At 53.3% G+C, this 19204-nt stretch overlaps 1 protein-coding gene across 3 annotated transcripts in view; it reads left to right on the top strand.

Annotated features, from left to right (window-relative positions):
* MRAS (muscle RAS oncogene homolog) overlaps positions 1 to 13980 on the top strand; it is a 62220-nt gene extending 48240 nt beyond the window's left edge. For all 3 annotated transcript variants that reach the window (XM_081234800.1, XM_081234798.1, XM_081234799.1), the window contains exons 3-6: positions 2188 to 2341; positions 3692 to 3791; positions 8913 to 8992; positions 10696 to 13980. In XM_081234800.1, coding sequence (XP_081090926.1) covers positions 2188 to 2341; positions 3692 to 3791; positions 8913 to 8992; positions 10696 to 10795 — 434 coding nt within the window. In that variant the 3' untranslated portion in view covers positions 10796 to 13980. The remainder of the gene's footprint in view (positions 1 to 2187; positions 2342 to 3691; positions 3792 to 8912; positions 8993 to 10695) is intronic.
* The last annotated feature ends 5224 nt before the right edge of the window (positions 13981 to 19204 follow it).

Below are 19204 nucleotides of genomic sequence, written 5' to 3'. Positions count from 1 at the left end.
GCCAGCGAGCCTGCCCTTGCACACCTCCACGCACTGTGTTTCCTCTGCCGGAAGTGCTCTTGCCCTCGGCCACGTGGCTGCCCCTCCCCCATCATTTAGTCACTGTTCAAAAGCTTCTCCTAGAGACGCCCTCCTTCCCTATCCAAAACGACACCAACTTCTTCCAGTTTCCTTCAACTGGCACCATTGGTCTTCATAGTATGTACTCATCTTTACTAGATATAATATTATCCATTCATTTATCTGCCTTCCTATTAGAGTATACATAAGTCCTATGGGAGCAAGGATTTTGCCCCATTCCCCCTGTATCCACAGTGCCTAGAACACTGCCTGACACACAGTAGGCTCTCAGATATTTCCTGAATGAATGAATGGATGCATGAAACCGAATAGACTTCACATTCATTTATTCATTCAACTACTGTTTGTGCCAGGCTCTGAGTAGATGAGTGACACACAGGCCAGCTCCCTGCCTCTGGGAACTCACAGTCCAGCTGGGGGTCTTTTCATGGGCAGTGAGAACAGCGTCATGAAGGGTCTGTATGGGGGCGGTGAGAGTCACGGGGGCTCAGGAGCAGAATTCTGTGGGTCAGAGCCTGCTCACCAAGCTAGGGGAGCAGAGAGGAGGGGTGGCTGGGGGAAGGGAGTCCCAGGCCCGGAGGTGGGAGAGGCGCCCCGGGTGAGGACACAGGCTCACAGCAGACGCTCCCATAGGGCTTCTCTCTGCCAACACTGCTCCGAGGGCCTGAGTACATTCACTCAAAACAGCCCCGACGAGCCCCATTTTAGGAAGAGGAGGCACAGAGAAGTGAGCTTGCCCAGGATCACACTCCAGAGATATGAGGAGCCAGACTCAGCCCCGAACCCGGCTTTGAAATCGGTAACCAGCCGCTCCGCTGCGTGCAGGAGAGGGGAAGTGGGTCTGGGGCAGGGGCTTGCAGGCCGCTGAGGGGTTCAGATTTCACAGCGCCCACAGGGCTGGAGCCGGGCCAGGCTTGCAGGTCTAAAGGGAGACACCCCCGCCCCCTACACCTCTGAGGCTGTGACCTCTCTCTGAAACAGTCAGGGAGGGCATTTTATCTCTGGAGAATAGCGGTGTGGGTAGTGGAAGAGATGGATGGGTTGGGGGGAAGAGCCTTTGCGAAGAGGTTCCCCCCGCAGCCTCCGTCTCCCCAGCTACCTCAGCTCCCACATCCCACCACCCTGTAGCAGCCGCATCCTAGGTGGCGAGGGCCCCGGCTCTCAGGGGGCTGCTTCTTCTCCTCGCCCTGCCTGGTGTCTGTCCGCACAGGGACTGAGGACCCTTCCTGACCTGGGGATGGCCTCTTGGGGCTTCCCTCAGGCTTGTCCCAGGGCTCTCCTCCAAAGGAGCTGCAAGGTAGAGGCATTGTGTCCATTTTTTTAAAAATTTATTTTTATGTTTGGCTGTGTTGGGTCTTCATTGCTGCGCACGGGCTTTCTCTAGTTGCGGCAAGCGGGGGCTACTCTTGGTTGCGATGCACAGGCTTCTCATTGCGGTGGCTTCTCTTGTTGCGGAGCACGGGCTCTAGAGCGCAGGCTCAGTAGTTGTGGCACACGGGCTCAGTAGTTATGTCTTGCAGGCTCTAGAGCACAGGCTCAGTAGTTGTGGCTCGCGGGCTCTAGAGTGCAGGCTCAGTAGTTGTGGCACACGGGCTTAGTTGCTCCGCGGCATGTGGCATCTTCCCAGACCAGGGCTCAAACCCGTGTCCCCTGCACTGGCAGGAGGATTCTTAACCACTGCACCACCAGGGAAACCCCACTGTGTCCATTTTACAAAGGGGAAAATGGAGGCTCAGAGAGTCAGGTGACTTTCCCAAGAATCAGCTTGTAAGGGCTGCAGCGGGGCTCTAAGCCTAGGTCTGGGGACTCCAGAGGGATTTTGCAGCAGAGTTGATCACTGGCTTTATGAGGCTTTTCTGTAGGCAGAGAATTAAGGCCCAGGGAGCACCGTGGGCTGGAGTCAGTGGGTCCACAAATGAGTCAGTTAGAGCCTCACACTGAGGTGTCTGAGGCCCCGCTGGACCCTAACCAAGCACAGCCTGGAAGCTCTTGGGGGCAGCTCGATGGAGTCACCCCAGGGGCCGCAGGAGCAGCCTGGGGGTCCACAGGCCGCAGGGGCTCCAGGGTGGGTGGTGACAGTCCCTGAGCAGCCTCATCCCACCCCAGTTCTGGACACAGCCGGACAGGAGGAGTTCAGCGCCATGCGGGAGCAGTACATGCGCACGGGGGACGGCTTCCTCATCGTCTTCTCAGTCACGGACAAGGCCAGCTTCGAGCACGTGGACCGCTTCCACCAGCTCATCCTGCGCGTCAAGGACAGGTGAGGGCGGCCAGGCCGGGACCTCCCCATGCCTGGCTCAGGGTGGGCTCTGTCTGTCTGTCTGTCTTTCTCAGGTCTTCAGGTGAAAGCTGAGGTTCGAGGGGCAGAGCTGAATTCAGACCTTTCCACACAGCCAGAGGAGTCTACACGCAGCCAAGGCCTCGAGGCGTCGGCCCCCTCCCGTCTCTCCTAAGCTGTCCCCACCGATGAGTCAAGGAATCATAAATAACATCTGTTTTTCAGCTCCCATGTAACCAAATTTTATTACAGTCAAAGAAAAAGTGAATTTTCTCTCCAGCGTACCTTGTAACTGGTTACATCACATTTGACTGTGAGATTTCTAAGCCCCTATTAAAGGCTCATGTTTTCCTTAGCATCATATGGCGTAGTTAAATAATTTGGAGTCTGTTTTAAGCCCAACTGGTCTTTTCAGTTAATTGGCTCTTAAAGAGGCAATGTAAAAGTAAAAGGACAAACTAATAGGAAAAGAGCAAGCTTTGAACAAATCTCGAAAATTCAAAATTTTCGAAAATTTCAAAATTCGAAAAATCCAGTTAACACTTATCTCAAAGGCAAAGTGTTAATAACTTTTCAAGGTAAAGGGACATACGCTCACACACACATACACACATATACACATAGAGCTCCAAGAGACAAATGTGGGTTAAGCCCCTGACTATAGGAATCTCTAAAGAGAAAACGTACATGACACAGATACGGGAAAATATTTAACCTTCTTGCTCATCAAAGAAGTGCAAGGAAGAAGGATAAAGTACAACTTTTCACCCATCAAATTATAATTTCTTTATGAAAATACTCGATGCTGACGAAGACTGGCATTTCATTCACTTTGGAACAGCAGTTTGGCCCCGTGTGTCCACGGGAACCTTTAAGGCAGACATGCCTCTTGATCCCCCCCTTCCACTCTTGGGAGCCATCCTGATTTTGCAGCTGCTATTTATTGAGTGGCAACTGTGTGCCAGCCCTGGCCCTGGTGCTCTTCACAAGTCACTGCGGATGGCCACAGCATGTTGGCCTGCATGGGTGGTGTGTCAGGGTGACTGGGAGATGAGAGGAAGCAGGTCTGGGAACCTGGCCGCTGGCCCAGTCAGTGCAGAGCCAGGGGATTCCCAGGAGGGCCTCCACTCACCTTGCAACATGCCTGAGGCTTCAAACCAAGGCAGCCAGCAGCCCCCGGGTCCCTCTTCCATTCCAGGAGATGTGGAGGGAAAGACTCTGAAGTTAACCCAGCCCCAGAGGGAGGTGCTGTGTGCTGTGTCAGGCCTGAGGCATGGGTGCCCCGCCTTCACCAAGGGAAGCTCACGAGCTGCTGTTCCTTTTTTTTCCCAGGGAGTCATTCCCAATGATCCTCGTGGCCAACAAGGTCGATCTGATGCATCTGAGGAAAATCACCAGGGAGCAAGGAAAAGAAATGGCCACCAAACACAATGTAGGTGGTGTGTGTGTGTGCGTGTGTGTGTGTGGGGGGGTGTCGGGGTGAGGGCTCAGGGGATGTCAGTGCCCCCTCACTCCTGCAGTCCTAGTCTACTGGAATGAAACACAGGCCTCCTAGGTAGTGGGCTAGATCCACAAAGAGGCACGTGTGATGTGGGATGTTTTGTGAAACAAGACAACAGGCCAGAGAGAAAGCACCTTCTTGGCAGTCATTAGAGGCCCTGCTGTTGAGAGCAGGTGCATTCACCTCCTGGCCCCGACGCAGCAGGTTCCTCGCTGGGCTGTGCAGAGGCTTGGCTTCGTCCCTGTCTCTGAGCCAGTGCCTGACTATGTTCAGAATCGTCAGATCAGCCACCTTCACTGAGCCCTGCTCTGTGCCAGGCATTGTGCTGGGGGACCATCTACTCCCGGCAACCACACGTTGAGGTAGGCACCACTGTCTTCATCAAGAGATCAAACCGAGGTTTGCCCAGGCCACATGGTGCATGTCAGCAGACATCTTTGGGTTGCTTGTTTTTTTCAGTTCACTGGGATGCCCCTTTGCCCACTGGATGGTGGGGTCACTGGGCTTCTTCCCACCCCTCCCCCCGCATAGCACAGCCATGCCCCGGCCTCAGTGGTCAGTTATGTAGAAGTTCACCCAGCCTCCTGGAAGGTCTGCAGGGTTGCCCCTTCCCTCTGCCCGGTGGGCCCAGCTCTGTAAGTAGAGAGAGGGGCTCACTGCGAGTTCGTTTTGCTTGTCTCTGCCTTCTGTGTTTATTCGCGTATTCATTCAACAGTCCTAGGCCCTGGCAAACAAAACTCTTTGCCTCAGGGTGCTTGCTTCTAGAGATGGCAGCAAATTAGAGCGTGTCAGAAGGTGACATGTGCTCTGGGAAAGTAAATCAGGGAAGGGGGTAGGGAACGTGGAGTGGGGGGCTGCTTTTACACATAGGTGGTCAGGGAAAGCCTTACTGGAAAGGTGCGTATCAGTGAGGACTGACAGGAGGTGAGGGAGTGGGTCCTCTGGATATCTGGGGAAAGAATATTCCAGCAGAGGAATAATCAGTGCAAAGGCCCTGAGGTGGGAGTTTGAGGAACAGCAAGGAGGTGAAAGGAGGTCGGAGCGGCCAGAGCAGGAGTAGGAGGGATGAGTAGCAGGAAGTGAGGTCAGAGCGGGGGGTTAAGGCCTTATGGACTTTGCTCAGAGTGGAGGGGAAACCACTGGAGGGTTTTTGTTTGTTTGTTTTTTTAAAGAAGATGTTGGGGGTAGGAGTTTATTAATTAATTTATTTATTTTTGCTGTGTTGGGTCTTCGTTTCTGTGCGAGGGCTTTCTCTAGTTGTGGCAAGCAGGGGCCACTCTTGTTGCAGACCACAGGCTCCAGACGCGCAGGCTCTGTAGTTGTGGCTCACGGGCCCAGTTGCTCCATGGCATGTGGGATCCTCCCAGACCAGGGCTCGAACCCGTGTCCCCTGCATTAGCAGGCAGATTCTCAACCACTGCGCCACCAGGGAAGCCCCACTGGAGGGTCTTGAGTGAGGAGTGACATGGCCTGACTCATGGCTGAACAGCTTCCCTCTGGTGCCCGTGTGGAGAAAGGTCTCTGGGGGCTGTACCGTAAGCCGGGTGCCGGCTGACGTGGACCTGCGTGTTGCCTGTGGAGGTGGCAAGGAGCGGGTGGATTCTGGTGTCTTTCTGAAAGCCGACAGGATCTGTCCACAGACCGGATGTGGGGTGACAGAGAAAGGATTTGAGGAGGATGCCAAAGTTTGGGGCATGAGGACCTTTCAGAAGACTGGAGTTGCACTAACCGGGCAGGGGGACTAGAGCACCGAGGACGTCGGGAAGACCAGGAGCTTTGTTTTAGACGCTTAGGTTGAGGAGCTGAGGGGAGAGTCAAGGGGAGGTGTCCAGACCGCTGTCAGATACACCATCTGGAGGTAAATACTGGAAATCAGCAGCATGTGGGTAGAATCTAAAGCCATGAAACCAGAGTAAATCTTAAAAGTTCTCATCACAGGCTTCCCCGGTGATGCAGTGGTTGGGAGTATGCCTGCCGATGCAGGGGACACGGGTTCGTGCCCCGGGACGGGAAGATCCCACATGCCGCGGAGCGGCTGGGCCCGTGAGCCATGGCCGCTGAGCCTGCGCGTCTGGAGCCTGTGCTCCGCAACGGGAGAGGCCACAGCAGTGAGAGGCCCGCGTACTGCAAAAAAAAAAAAAAAAAAAGTTCTCATCACAAGAAAAAACAGTTCTGTAACTATATATGATGGATGTAACTAGACTTATTGTGGTGATGATTTTGCAATATATACAAATATCGAATCATTAAGTTGTATACCTGAAACTAGTGTATGTCAGTTCTACCTCAATTTTGTGTGTATATATAATTATGTATTTATGTATACACACACATAGAGATGGAGACAGAGGTATATACACACAAAAAGAAAAAAACCATGAAGCCTGGGGGAATGGTTGTCGATAGGGCAGGGGTCCCAGGCTTGAGGCTGGGGACACTTCGGTGCTGTGGGTATATGGGGAAATGAGAGGAAGCAGAAAAAGGGACAGAGAGGTCAGTGATGGGTGAGGCCCAGAGTGGGGTCTTGGGGGCCAAGGGAAGAACATGCCTCAAGGAGGAGGAAGTGATCAACCAAGACAGGTGTGCTCAGAAGTCTCCAGGTGAGCACTTGGAACTAACCTCTGGGTTTAGCATTAGACGCAGGCCTCAGACAGCAGCGTGCACGTGCCTTCCACCGGCCAACATCCTGCACAGAGAGAGGCCAGGAGCCATGGCATCCCACAGCCTTGGGCTCCGCACAGTGAGCTGATGCTAAGAGCCTTCACAGACCCCTGGGTGGGTGCGTGGCTGGCTGGGACGGGGGAAGGGCGCTGCACAGGGGTAGCAGCAGCCCCATTCTGCAGGTAAAAGGGAATGAGCCACAAGGGGCTGAGGGGATTCTGGGGGCTTCAGGGCTGGCGAGGAGTACCCAGCCATCCCCACTAGAACCCGGGTCTGCAGTCTCTCAGCTGACGCTCCTACAGCGAACGCTGCTGCTTCATTGATCATTCGACCAAATGACCCTGTGAGCTCCTGTCCTAATTTTAGAGCTCATAAGGCAAGCTCTTCTTTAGCTGACCAAGGCAGGTCGCCCCCATCCAATGCAGAAGGTGGCATTTCCTGGCCCTTTGGTGGAGTCAAATAGTACTACCATTTATTGCAGGGTTTCCCTTAGTTTAAGTCTTGTGACTACAACACCCTAGAATTCTAAGAACCCAGATAATGCACATCCGTGTTTCTTCAGAAGCAGGATCCCTAGAAAGAAAGTGGAGGCGTCTGGGGACCTGGGCGTACTACAGCGGTGTGCCTGTGAGCAGGCAGCGGAAGTCTGAGGCCCCAGGAGCCTGGGACTTACGAGCTGGCAGGATTATAGGATGTGAAGAGCCTCCGGGGAGGTCCCAGCCCCAGCTGCCCTCCCGCTTCCCCGCTGAGTGAGTGTGCACAGGGAAGAACGCTGTCCTGCCCTCACAAGGTTGCACAGGACTCTGGCTCCCAAGAGCTATTGGGGCGCCTGCCATGCCTAGAAGAGGCTCCGCAGCGGACCTCAGCACCTCTACCTGTCCGTGCAAGGCCCTGTGGGAAGTGTAATGTGCACTTGGTCCAGATCTTGATTCTCTGCTGGCCACCGTGTGGCCTTGGGCAAGTACGTCACCACTCTGAGCTCAGTCTCCCCAGCTGTGAAACGGAGATAACCGCTTGCCTCAGAGGGTTAACGTGAGGATGAGTGAGGTCAGGGACGTTGAGACCTGGAAGGCCAAACAGCCCACAGTCACCTCAGGGAGCAGCCTACAGTCCAACAGCCTACAGTGGAAGGGTTATCAGAGGCTCAAATATTTGCCAAATGAAAATTTCGAAGGTCTGAGCCAAGTCCTTCGTGCTCTGCCCTTTGTGTCTGGGTCAGCTAGAGCAAGCCCCTGCTTGAAGCCACAGCGGTGTGTGAACATCTGATCTCCTGCGATGATCGTTGACGGGAAGATACTTTACGATGTGTTCTGGGCCATCATTTATGACACGCTCCTCTAAGATAACGACTTACCCTGTTACCCCGGACTCCCATGCATTTAAAGTGTTGATCGTTTTTATTTTCTTTGCTGAGCTTTTCCTTTTCAAGTGTGTTATAATGAAATGCCTTAATTTTGTAATCAGGAGAATGTTGTGAAAAATACCAAAGTTCTTCAGTCTAATCGTGATTGGCTCACCTGCATCTCATCTAGGGGGCCTGTGCGTGTTGTCCGGAGCCCACACACTCGCCACTTGTTGGGGGAGTGGGGATGAGCCTCCTGACTTTGTGGGGTCCCTATTAAAGGAGAAGACCGTGTCCTGACCTCATGGAGCCTTTGGTTTCCTCCCTGTGCCGGTCCGAGGCTTGGGGTAGACACGGCCCTATAGGGTCCCCTCAGCCACATCTCGCAGTGACTGCTGCCTTCCAGCCGGGTAATGATCCTCAGCCTTAAACATGCAGACACAATCCTTCTGCAAACGTGGCTGAGCTCCGGGCTCGTAGATGCAGACCAAGCTCCGGGCTCGTAGATGCAGACCAAGCTCTGGGCTCATAGATGCAGACCAAGCAAGAGCTGGGCCAGGCAGACGGTTGAGGTCGGGGTGGGGTGCATAGACCACCAGGGTCGCCAGGGTGCAGAGTCCTGCCCAGGGCCAGCCTCACCTCAGCCTTTCCCACCGGCATCCCCTCTGGAGGACCCGAGGAGAGGGGCAGAATCCTCTAAGGTAGAGAAATAGACCTCAGAGAGACAACTGAATAGAATCCGAACATACATCAGTTTGATAAATGAAACGGTCTTTAGTCTTCAAGTGTCTGAAAAGATCATTTTTATTCTGTTTTTAGGAGGCTCTTAAATATCTCTGTGACCAGAGAACAAGAGAGAATCAGAAAAGCTGTCAGTAAAACTTTCCGACTTTATAGAGTGAGAAACCACTGAGGGCTTGAGGTTGTAGGAGCTGGGGTTCCATGGGGGCTTCGTAGGGTTCCTCGGGACCTCTGAGAATTTGCCTTTTTAGGGAACAGGACTATGTAACGCTGTTACAGGAACTCCGTAACGCTGCTTTGCTTTCCAGATTCCATACATAGAAACCAGTGCCAAGGACCCACCTCTCAACGTCGACAGAGCCTTCCATGACCTGGTTAGAGTAATTAGGTGAGTGAGGCTCGCCTGCCTGGAAGCAGGGCCTCTGTGGCCAGACGGACACCGGGAAGGCTGGAGGAGCATGGCGCCGTGTCTGAGGCCCAGGCTGGGTGGTTCTGGGCCTGGTTTTCTTTTCTTTTTTTTTTTTTAATTTAATTTATTTAATTTATTAATTTTTTGGCTGCATTGGGTCTTAGTTGCGGCATGCAGGATCTTTGTTGCAGCAGGCAGGCTCTTCGTTGCAGCGCATGGGCTTCTCTTTAGTTGTGGCACCCACGCTCCAGAGCACATGGGCTCAGCAGTTGTGGCACGTGGGCCTAGTTGCCCCGCGGCATGTGGGATCTTAGTTCCCTGACCAGGGATCGAACCCGTGTCCCCTGCATTGGAAGGCGGATTCTTAACCACTGGACCGCCAGGGAAGTCCCTAGTTTTGGATTTCTTACACTTCTGTCCATCTCTGTCCCTCCCACCTACCTTTGCTCTCCCCGACTCCCTATGGGTGAAGCCACAAGCTAAACAAAGTGCTTTCCTGCGTGAGGTGCCTCCCTGGCCTCCCCTCCACCCTGCAGCTCAGGCTCCCTGAGGGCAGCGCCTCCATCCTGCCCCCGCTGTTCTCCCAACACCAAAGCTGCCAACACGGTAAAAAGTAGGCCGTTCTCCTCTTCCCTGATGTCAGAGCACCCCTTGACATTTCACCTGAACAAGCAGCATTCTGATCCCCAGGTTCCAATCACAGAGGCTTTGTACATGTGTCTCCTTTCCAGCCCCTACCCACTGTCGGTCTTCAGGGAGTGTCAGGAATCCCAGGCTGTAGTCTCTTGTGGATTCCTTTGCATAGTCGGGTCCAAACCTTAATCATCTCATGCTTAGATGACGGAGACAGTGTCCTGGCTGGTCTCACTGTCCCCCCACCTTTCCTGTTGCCAAAATCTTCAGCGTACAGAGCGGCCTAACCAGTGGTTCTCAGACCGCATGCATTTGGTATGTTGTCTTATGCCGACCTGTAGGGCTGTTGCTTAGTCATGGAATCGCCGTACACTTCCCAACCTGCCGCCTCTCAGCCCCCACAGTGCGTGCACACACTCACACCCATACACACACACCCAACAACCTCCTTTTCTCATCATTCCCCAGCGTGGACTGTGGTTTGCAGCCTTCACCTTATGCTTTAGCTGGCAGTCCTGCCCTCGGGAAGCGATTTTCTCTTGGGCCTTTGCCTGGAGTCAGGAGATGCTGCCACACCAGGAGGGGGTGATGTCTTGCTTATGGACCTCGAGTTCCAAGGGCAGGTTTTAGATGTAGGAAAAATGAACAGGAAACATGTAAAAAGCTTTTGTGCTCAGTTGACCTGTCATTTTATTTAAAATATGAAACACAGACATAGAAGCCAACCCTGTATAACATATAACATAGCTTGTGATTGAAATAAACGTAGCCACAGCGTGGTATCAGGAAGTCTCACCAGCAGCGTGACAGGTTTTGCTCTGCCGTCTCTCCCTTCCCACCTCCTCGCCTTAGAGACACCGTCCAGGCCAGGCTCTCCTCCTCCAGCGTCCAGGACAGCGGCCCCGCCTCCCCTCCCCCTCCCCCAGCCCCCTCCCCTTCCCGAGCCAGAACTGGGCTCCCAGCCGCAGACCCAGGGGCAAGGGAGGAGAAGGCAGGGAGAAGCAAAGCCCTTTCTAACGTTGTTATTCTGACCTTCCTCGTCTCAAAAGGCAACAGATTCCGGAAAAAAGCCAGAAGAAGAAGAAGAAAACCAAATGGCGGGGAGACCGGGCCACTGGCACCCACAAACTGCAGTGCGTGATATTGTGATGGCCCGAGGCCCTGGGCACAGTGACCGGGAACTGGCCAGCCCCTGGGACCCCTCCACCGCCTAATCGCACTGAAGACCATTCTAACCATGACCCTTGGCCTGAGGACAGGGAGAGAGGGAGGCTGGGCAGGGAGGAGAGAGAGTCTGGTTTTGCTGGAAGGGCACGGGCTGCCCTGTGTCTCAGCAGCAACCAAGAGGCAACGGTAAACAAAGCAGCATCCAAGTCCCTGCGTTGATGCAACCCGGTCCCTCCACGCTCTTGATGGCTGTGTTGTTCCTTTGAACCACATAGTGTGGAAGTGTTTATCCACGTACAAAAACAAGCCATGACCACGCTTCCCCCACCCCAACCCCGGTCCACAGTGTCTGAGCTTGGGTGTCTTTTGTAGATTTTTAAATTATTTTAGGGATTATTATTTTATTAAAGGGGTCTGTGCCCACTGCCTGGTGAAGTTTCAAGTCTTCAGCAGACCTCTTCTATAACATGTCTGGAATATGGTGGTTTTTTAACTGAATTTTCCCAGCCGTGCCAAAACTCAACTCAACGTGAAAGCAGAGTGACCGAGAGACCAGAAGTTCACGGGGACCGTGGCTGGAGGCCCTGGGAGAAACAGACCCTACTCATGCCTACTATAAACTGGAGAGAAGAGAGATGTGTGTACCCAGAAGGTTTTACTGTGGTTGAGGATGCAGATATTAGGAAACAAATTTTGTTTTGCTGAGGGGAGAGACGGGCACGTCAGTTTTAAAAGGGCTTCTCATTACCCTGGAAATCTATAAATTTTAAGTAAGTTTATTGGAGTCGCAAAAGTGTTCGTGTATTTTTCAGGTGGTGTGGGTTAAGTTCTGTGTTCTTCGCAGCCGTGGGAGAGGGCTTTCTCCCATCACCTGTGCTGTCTGGTGCCTCTGATACAAACACACTGAACCGGCGTGTACGGTCTCTGCGTCAAAGTCAGCTAACATGGACACCATCTGGAAAACTCTAGTTCGTGCTAAATCTTAACCAAAAATGATCCAGTACTGTTCTTACTAAAACAGCACCAAGACCTGAAGCCATTTTCCCTTTGAGTCAACTGACTCACTTCTTAAGCCCAATAAATGAGCAAAACCCCTTGAAGCATTTGCAAACTTAGTATTACAGGTTGCCTTTCTGGCAGGAACTTTTATTAACCTCTTGGACCTTAACTACACTATGTAAGTGGAGGAGAAAGTAAGGTTGGGGGTGACGACATGGCTCCCATACACCTGTTTCTACAAGGGGCCAGCCCCGTAGCTTCCTGACCACGCCTACCTGCCTCTCAGGTGCTGCTGGTGTGAGCCAGACTGGGGCGGGATGGATGGACAGCGCACCCTCGAGAGAGAGCCAAAAGATGAGGCGGCCGGCTAGTGACCTTAGTTTCCATCTGTTACAAATCAGGCCACCAAGCAAACTAGAATATCCCTAGTGAGTGGCCTGGCCACCACTTGGAGAAAGAAACCCGGGGAAAGTGAGCACTCAGCTGGACATCGAGGCACCTGGATTCTTCCCTAGTTTTGAAAATATGCTGAGTTCCTAACTCAGCAAGATCACCAGCAACGTGGTGGAAGGGGAACGCAGCCAAAGAGTGATTCTGATGCCGGAAAAAACAGTTGGGACTTCTGTTTGTTGGAAAATCAAACTTCTTTGTCTAAATGGCCCTTTTTTTCTCACCCTAAAAGGAAAGATAACGAAGAATATTCCAGATCAGGCACTTCAGAGCTTCCCAAGATCCTGTAATGTTAATGGGCCTTCTAAACACTAACAGGACGAGGCTCTTTCCAACCGATACGCTCCTCTGAGCCACACCCTAGCAGCCCGGGTGCAGTTGGGTGGCAGCTGCAAACTGGAGATGAGGAAGAGGCAAGACAGCGGGAAGAAGGAAGGATGGAGATGCGGTGATGGAGCGACTTGGAGGAGCAGGACAGGAAGCCCTGCACACGGGGCAGCGTCCACTTCAGAAAGGCCCCGGGCGCGGACCACCACCAGCACCCCTGCCCACTGTGGAGCCTGCAGCTCCCTGACGGCACTGGACGGGGAGTCTTGTTAGAAACAGATCAGTTGACTGAGAACGAAGCCCTTAGCTGTGAATGTAACCAGACAAAGGGATTCCAGCTGCTTCTAGGCCCTCCACCCAACAGGGCAGCACATCTGCCCCACCCCCGGCCCCATCTTCCATCTCTCCTGCACTCAGCCCACAATGCCGGAGGGAGAAACTGGGTACGGGATGGCCTTCTGCAGCCTCCTTGTTGAGCTAATGGTCAGCCTTCGTCTCCCGTGACCTCATTTTCCCCATAGGTGAGATGGGTGGATAACACTTTTAAAAGGCGGTTCTTTGCGTTTTAGAGAACTGTGGACGCTTGTGGCAGTGGCGGCTTCTGGATAGGCCTGAGTGGAGCATACCCAAGGGCATCCCCGGTACACGGTCACCTGGCGGGGTCAGTCTGGAAAACCAGTTGGCCATGCTACTTCCTGACTGTGGAGCCCAATGGGACTTGTGTCTTTGGTGGCATTCTGGTGTTCCCACTGGTTTTCCATCTGAATAGTGCTCCCTTCATGCCCGCTGGAGCACACCCTTCCTGAAATCCTCTCACCCCATGCCTTTGCCACTGTGTGCTCTCAGATTTCCTTCGAACATTCTTCCGCCCCTCCCCCACTTAGAGGGCTCTTTTCTCCCCAGCAAGTAAGGCTAGCCATCCTCTCCACCCCCAGCCTGGGGCAATGGCCACTGACTTTCCCTCACAGGGGACACTTGGATGGCTTCTGTTAGGGCTTTGCCCCCCCTCTTCTTGTGGAGAATGCCTGTCAGCCTGGTGCGGTCTGCCTCATGTTCCTAGGAGGAGTGACCCACTAACACGTGGCAGCTCTAACCCAAGGACCCCTCGGACGTGTTACAGAAAATCCGGAGCCAGAGACAGTTTCCCTCCATTCGCAGCCCACTGGATTAGAAAGTCCATGTCGGGTTTACTTAGAATGAAAGATACTTGAATTACTGAGCGCCTGTGAGCGCCCAGCTTCTGTTACACAGTGTTAGCCATTGTCTACACAGGTGGCCATTGTCGTGAAATGAGAGTGATGCCTGAAGGTCTCAATGATGCTCGAGCCTTTTATGTAACTTTTATTAAGTCTTTGTGTATCCCAGCTCATTAATAAAGAAAAGAAGAGGAACACTTGTCTGTCTGATTTCCTCTTACTCAAATATTCCTGACGTTTCGCTGAGAACATTAAACGTTCAGTGTCTGGCCCAGGACACCGCCCTCTTGCGGACAAGACAGCTGGTGACTATGAGGGTTGTCCCCGTCCTGCCGATCTCCTGACGTCCAGCAGCCCTGGATAAGGGCTCTGCCTCTGACTTTTATGTGCCTTTGAGTAAGTTACCTGCTTTAATCTTCAGCTGCCCCGCCTGTGAATGGGACAGTGGTGTGCGCTTCCTAAGCAGACGAGGGCTAAAGCTAAGTGTGGGCGTTCGTGGTACAGATCCCAGAAATGATGCTCTTTGTAAAGGACACCGATTGGATTGTCTGCTGTTGCTTTTCATGAAAACTGCCCCCTGCCCCCATCTGCGAGATCACAGTCTTTCCTATAATGTGATTACATTTCTCTTTTGATTGAAACTGATGGGTCGTTGGCCAAGCTGAGCCTCTTTGGGTCTTTTTCCCAGGGAATAGAGGACCAAAGCCCTCTCTTGGTACTTCTTTGGGTGATGACAGCTGAAGCATGTAAACTTGGAGGCTAGGGGTGCTTCTCACACCCTCCGCGCTGGGGGCAGAGAAGGCCGGACGGCAGGCTAGAGTAGGGAGGGGTGGTGTGGCTGCCTGCCCATTCATCCCTCCCATGCAGATTTCCTGGGCACCAGCACGTGCCAGGCACTGGGCTGGGTGCTGGGTGCTGGGTGGTGATGAGCAGAGCAAAGGGTCTTCTGATAGATCTCCTTTAGTCCCGTCCTGACCCACTCAACCAAAACCTGCAGTTTCACAAGATGCCCAGGTAATTCACATGTGCAGTAAAATCTGAGTATCACTGCCCTACGACATCAACCCAGCACTGGAATGAAATCTAGCCTGGACCTGAGGCAGGAGATGGATGGGCCCCAGGCTGAGCCTCTGGAGTTGGTCCCCTGTGGACAGACACTCCACGATGAAGACAATAGCAAGAGGGAAGAGGAGCTGAGCCCTGCCCAGATAAGAGACAAAGAGGCCACGTGTCCCTCATTCTGAGGTCAAGGAGAACTTCCTGACTACACATGCGCAGAAAGGCTCCTCAGGGACCAAAAGGGGAGGGGGCATCATCCCGTAGTAGGTGATGTCAACCTACCCATAGGCCTCTTCACTAGAATCCATCTTGGCTAAGAGACGCGCACGCACACAGGGGAGGACACTGAGTTACACCAGATATACCAGATACGGACTCAGAGCCAGGCAAAGCAAGATGACTGGCCAGAGGAAACCCGGAAGAAATGCCCCATACAAGTGATTCAAGGGCTTCCCTGGTGGTACAGTGGTTGGGAGTCCGCCTGCTGATGCAGGGGACACGGGTTCGTGCCCCGGTCCGGGAAGATCCCACATGCCGCGGAGCGGCTGGGCCCGTGAGCCATGGCCGCGGAGCCTGCGCGTCCGGAGCCTGTGCTCCGCAACGGGAGAGGCCACAACAGTGAGAGGCCCGCAAACCGCAAAAAAAAAATAAAGAAAGAAAAGAAAGAAAAGAAAACTGAGTTCCTACCAGCCAATAACTGATGGATGCTTTCAGTAGAACGTACATCCTGGCGATGATGTGGGAAACCACAAACTCTGACTCAAACCAGCTTCCCACTCAGTCATGGGACCCGCACCTGGGGTGATAAAATAATCGGGCAGGTGGTTCTCAAAGTTGGGTCCCCAGACCGGCAGCTTCAGCATCACCTGGGAACTTGTTAGAAACGCAAATGATCCGGGCCCATCTCAGACCTACTGAGTCAGAAATTCTGAAGTGAGGCCCAGCCCTGTGTGCTTTAACAAGCTCACCAGTGATTCTGGTGCTCCCTAAAGTTTGAGAACCACTGAATTAATACCTGTAGGTAAAAATGAAAATTCCTACCACGTGGAGGTAAATGGCAGCTTGTTTTGTTCTCATCTGCAAGACAGCAGCCGGCTCTCTGGGCGAACTTGCCCAGATCCTTCCCCTCTCCTTCCTGTGTCTGATTAACAAGGGTCCCTTAAGGTCTGGAGCCCAGGGACACTAGTACAGAGGTTATTAACCTTGGCTCCGTGAGGTGACAGGTGGGGTAGCTGACCCCCTCTCGACCCCTCTTCAAAATCATATGCAAAATTGTATGTACGAGTGCATTCTTCTGGGGAGACAATCGTTTTTATCAGATTCCCACCGTACCACCATGTTACCCAGTGAGAAAATGAACCGGCCCCTTGAACCTCTTTTTCTGTCTGCGGACGCTTCTGCTAATTTCAAGGCCACTGAGAGTGGGGAGAGGAAATGAAATGAGCAAGGGTCCATCTTCTAAGCAACTCTGACAGCATCCCTCACACGTCCCTGCATTTGCTCCCACAACATCCTGAGGGAGGGGGCGGCCTCAGCCCTTCTCCCCGTCCCCCACATGACTAAGTGTGTGACCCCCACACAGGATTCTCCCACCTCCTCCCACCGGGGTTACCACCACCTGCTGCTCAGGCCCCAGCACCCTGGGCCAGAATTGGCAAAGGGGAGAGGAAATTCAGGATGCAGTGACGGCCTGGCAGCACTTAGCCACCCACGCCGGGCGGGAGTGGGGGGCTGGGAGCCAGGTGCAGAGGAGGGATGCGAGGCGTGTAGCAAAGGCACTCGATGTCCGATGCCATCATCTCAAATTTGTCACCAGTGGTTCGCAAAGGGCTGTGTATTACCGTTAGCATCACTTGGGGAGTTTTGGAAGGAATCTCGCTGCCCAGGCCACACCCCCAGAGGATCTGGTGCAGTTGGCTTGGGTCAGAGCTCCCCAGGGGATTCGGCTGTATGGCCAGGGCTGAGCCCACCAGCTGGGTTACATTGTATGATGGTCCCTTGAATCCTATGGCTTCTCAGTGAAAACTGGTTAATAAAAGAAACAACTGCGTGGAGAGCCCAGCCCTCTGTAAATGAACACTTGACTACAAGCCTCTGGGAGCCTGGCTTAACTTGTTGACTGATCTGGTCCAATCTACAATGATGTGTATGTCCCCAGGTCCAGGGGAGGGCCTGGTGCTACAATGTTAATGCTGAATGTTTATTAAATGGATTAATAGTTATTACAGATATCAGCAGATATCCATGCCTTCAAACCTAAGTCAGATAGGTTCCTACTTCCCTCCTTTGCCCCCAGTCCCCGGCCTATGGCAGCCCCAGGACAGCTACAGACTCAGATAGTTCCTGAGGGTCGGGGTCCCTCAGAGGCTTCTGCCTCTGACTCCGTCCCACAGACTCCCCACTCTGAAGTTCAGCCTCTGCCTCAGTTTCCACAAAGGAAGCCCACTCTCAGTAGCCATCCCTGAGCTTCACGGAGGAATTGGGGTGCCAGGGATGGCCCCTCTGCTGTCAGGGCCTCTCAGCTGGCCTTCAACCCACACCTCGCCAGACCCCCTCCCACCCACGCTTCCCCCAGTCAGCTGAACACCCACCCCTCAGGTTATCTCCCCCCTTGCCTGGTTCACTTTCTTTCACCACAATCCCATAACCCCTTCCTAGGGTACAATGTGGTTCCAACTGGGGGACCAAGGTTCCCGATTGCCTGTGACAGAGGAGTTTCCTGGGATGTGAGACTTACAGTTCTAACCCAGGACGGACCCGGGCACACCGGGACAGCTGGTTTCCCCTATTAGTAAGAATGAAAATTTTCACCTTGCTCTATAACAACAATACTAATAATTATCAATTAGGTGGCCGTTCTCAAACGTTAGCATCCATCAGAGTCGCCTGGGAGGCTGGGTAAGACACAGGATTTTCTGATTCAGCAGGTCTGGGATAGGGCCCGAGCTTCCCAGCTTCCCTGGGAAGTGATGCTGAGAACCCTGAATTAGCTGATCCATGTTACTTGGTCCGCACACGGTACTTGGACCGCACACGCTAGTTACCAGCGAACGTTTCGTGGAGCTTACGGTAAGCCAGGCGCTGAGTTACTTGTGCATGTTATCTCACCCCGTGAGGTAGGTGGTAGGGCACTTGTTTCACAGAAAGGGAAACCGAGGCCCAGGGACAGCCAGGGCTGACAGGGCCTGGCCTTGCACGCAGATCTCTCTGGCTCCCAAGACTGTGCTCCGTCTTCCACCACCCCTGCCTTGCTGAGGCTGAGCGGGTCCCACCAGCCACCCCACCCTTTTTTAATTTTAACCTGTTTGAGGCAAATCTCTCACTGCATCTCCCACATCCCCGCCTTCTTCCAAGTGAGCTGAATGAGATCAGCTTCCCCCGAGTGACTCCGCAGAGGCATTTTGAACCTAGAGCACTGTCCTTGTCCAGAGCTTCTGCAGTGGGCCTCCTCCCAGGGGCACCGCCTAGTCCATCTGCTGCCTTTTTCCAGCCTAGTTTTTCTGAGCAAGGCCGGCCAGCCAGCCAGCACTTAGCAGAGCGGGTGAAACCCCAGGGGCCTCAAGTGTAGTCTGGGACCTCTGGCCTCCAGCCCGTGGAAGCAGCCTGCAGCCAGGGGCCCCCTGGGACCCCTCCTCAGCCCTACTTGAAGGCAGCCTGGAGGAGCCCTTGATGCAGGGCACCAGAACAACTCCTCCCCTGCCCCCACCAGCCCCCCAAGAGTCCAGATTTTTGTTCCTTCTCTGCGGTTGGCATTATTGGTGCGCAGAGCTGCGTGAGGTGGTGCCCAGAGCATGGCTGCCCAGGTCCAGTCCGGCTGTGCCACAGGCCGGTGACTTAGACGAGGTGCCTGGCCACTCTATGCCTCGATTTCCTCATTTGTCAAATTTTTAGGTTTGAATTAGATATATACACTTTTCAGAATAATGGCTGGCACATAGAATCTCTTATTTAAATGTTAGCCAAGGGCTTCCCTGGTGGTGCAGTGGTTGAGAGTCCGCCTGCCGATGCAGGGGACATGGGTTCGTGCCCCAGTCCGGGAAGATCCCACATGCCGCGGAGCGGCTGGGCCCGTGAACCATGGCCGCTGAGCCTGAGCGTCCGGAGCCTGTGCTCCGCAACGGGAGAGGCCACAACAGTGAGAGGCCCACATACCGCAAAAAAAAAAAAAAAAAAAAAATCCCCTACCCTAAAAATTCCACTCCTGGAATCCTTTCCTAAAGAAATCATCAAAGTTGAAATGCATGATGAACAAAGATGATCTTTGCATTCATAGGACAAAAAAATTGGAAATGATCTAAGTGAACAATAATTAGGAATGATTAAATAAATAATGCTATACCCACATAATGGAGTATTACCC

Source organism: Mesoplodon bidens (assembly GCF_964165515.1).
Source record: "Mesoplodon bidens genome assembly, chromosome: 5".
In the NCBI taxonomy this organism is placed as follows: Eukaryota; Metazoa; Chordata; class Mammalia; order Artiodactyla; family Ziphiidae; genus Mesoplodon; species Mesoplodon bidens.
The sequence above is the reverse complement of the archived record's forward strand: the minus strand, read 5'-3'. Positions and strand labels throughout refer to the sequence as shown.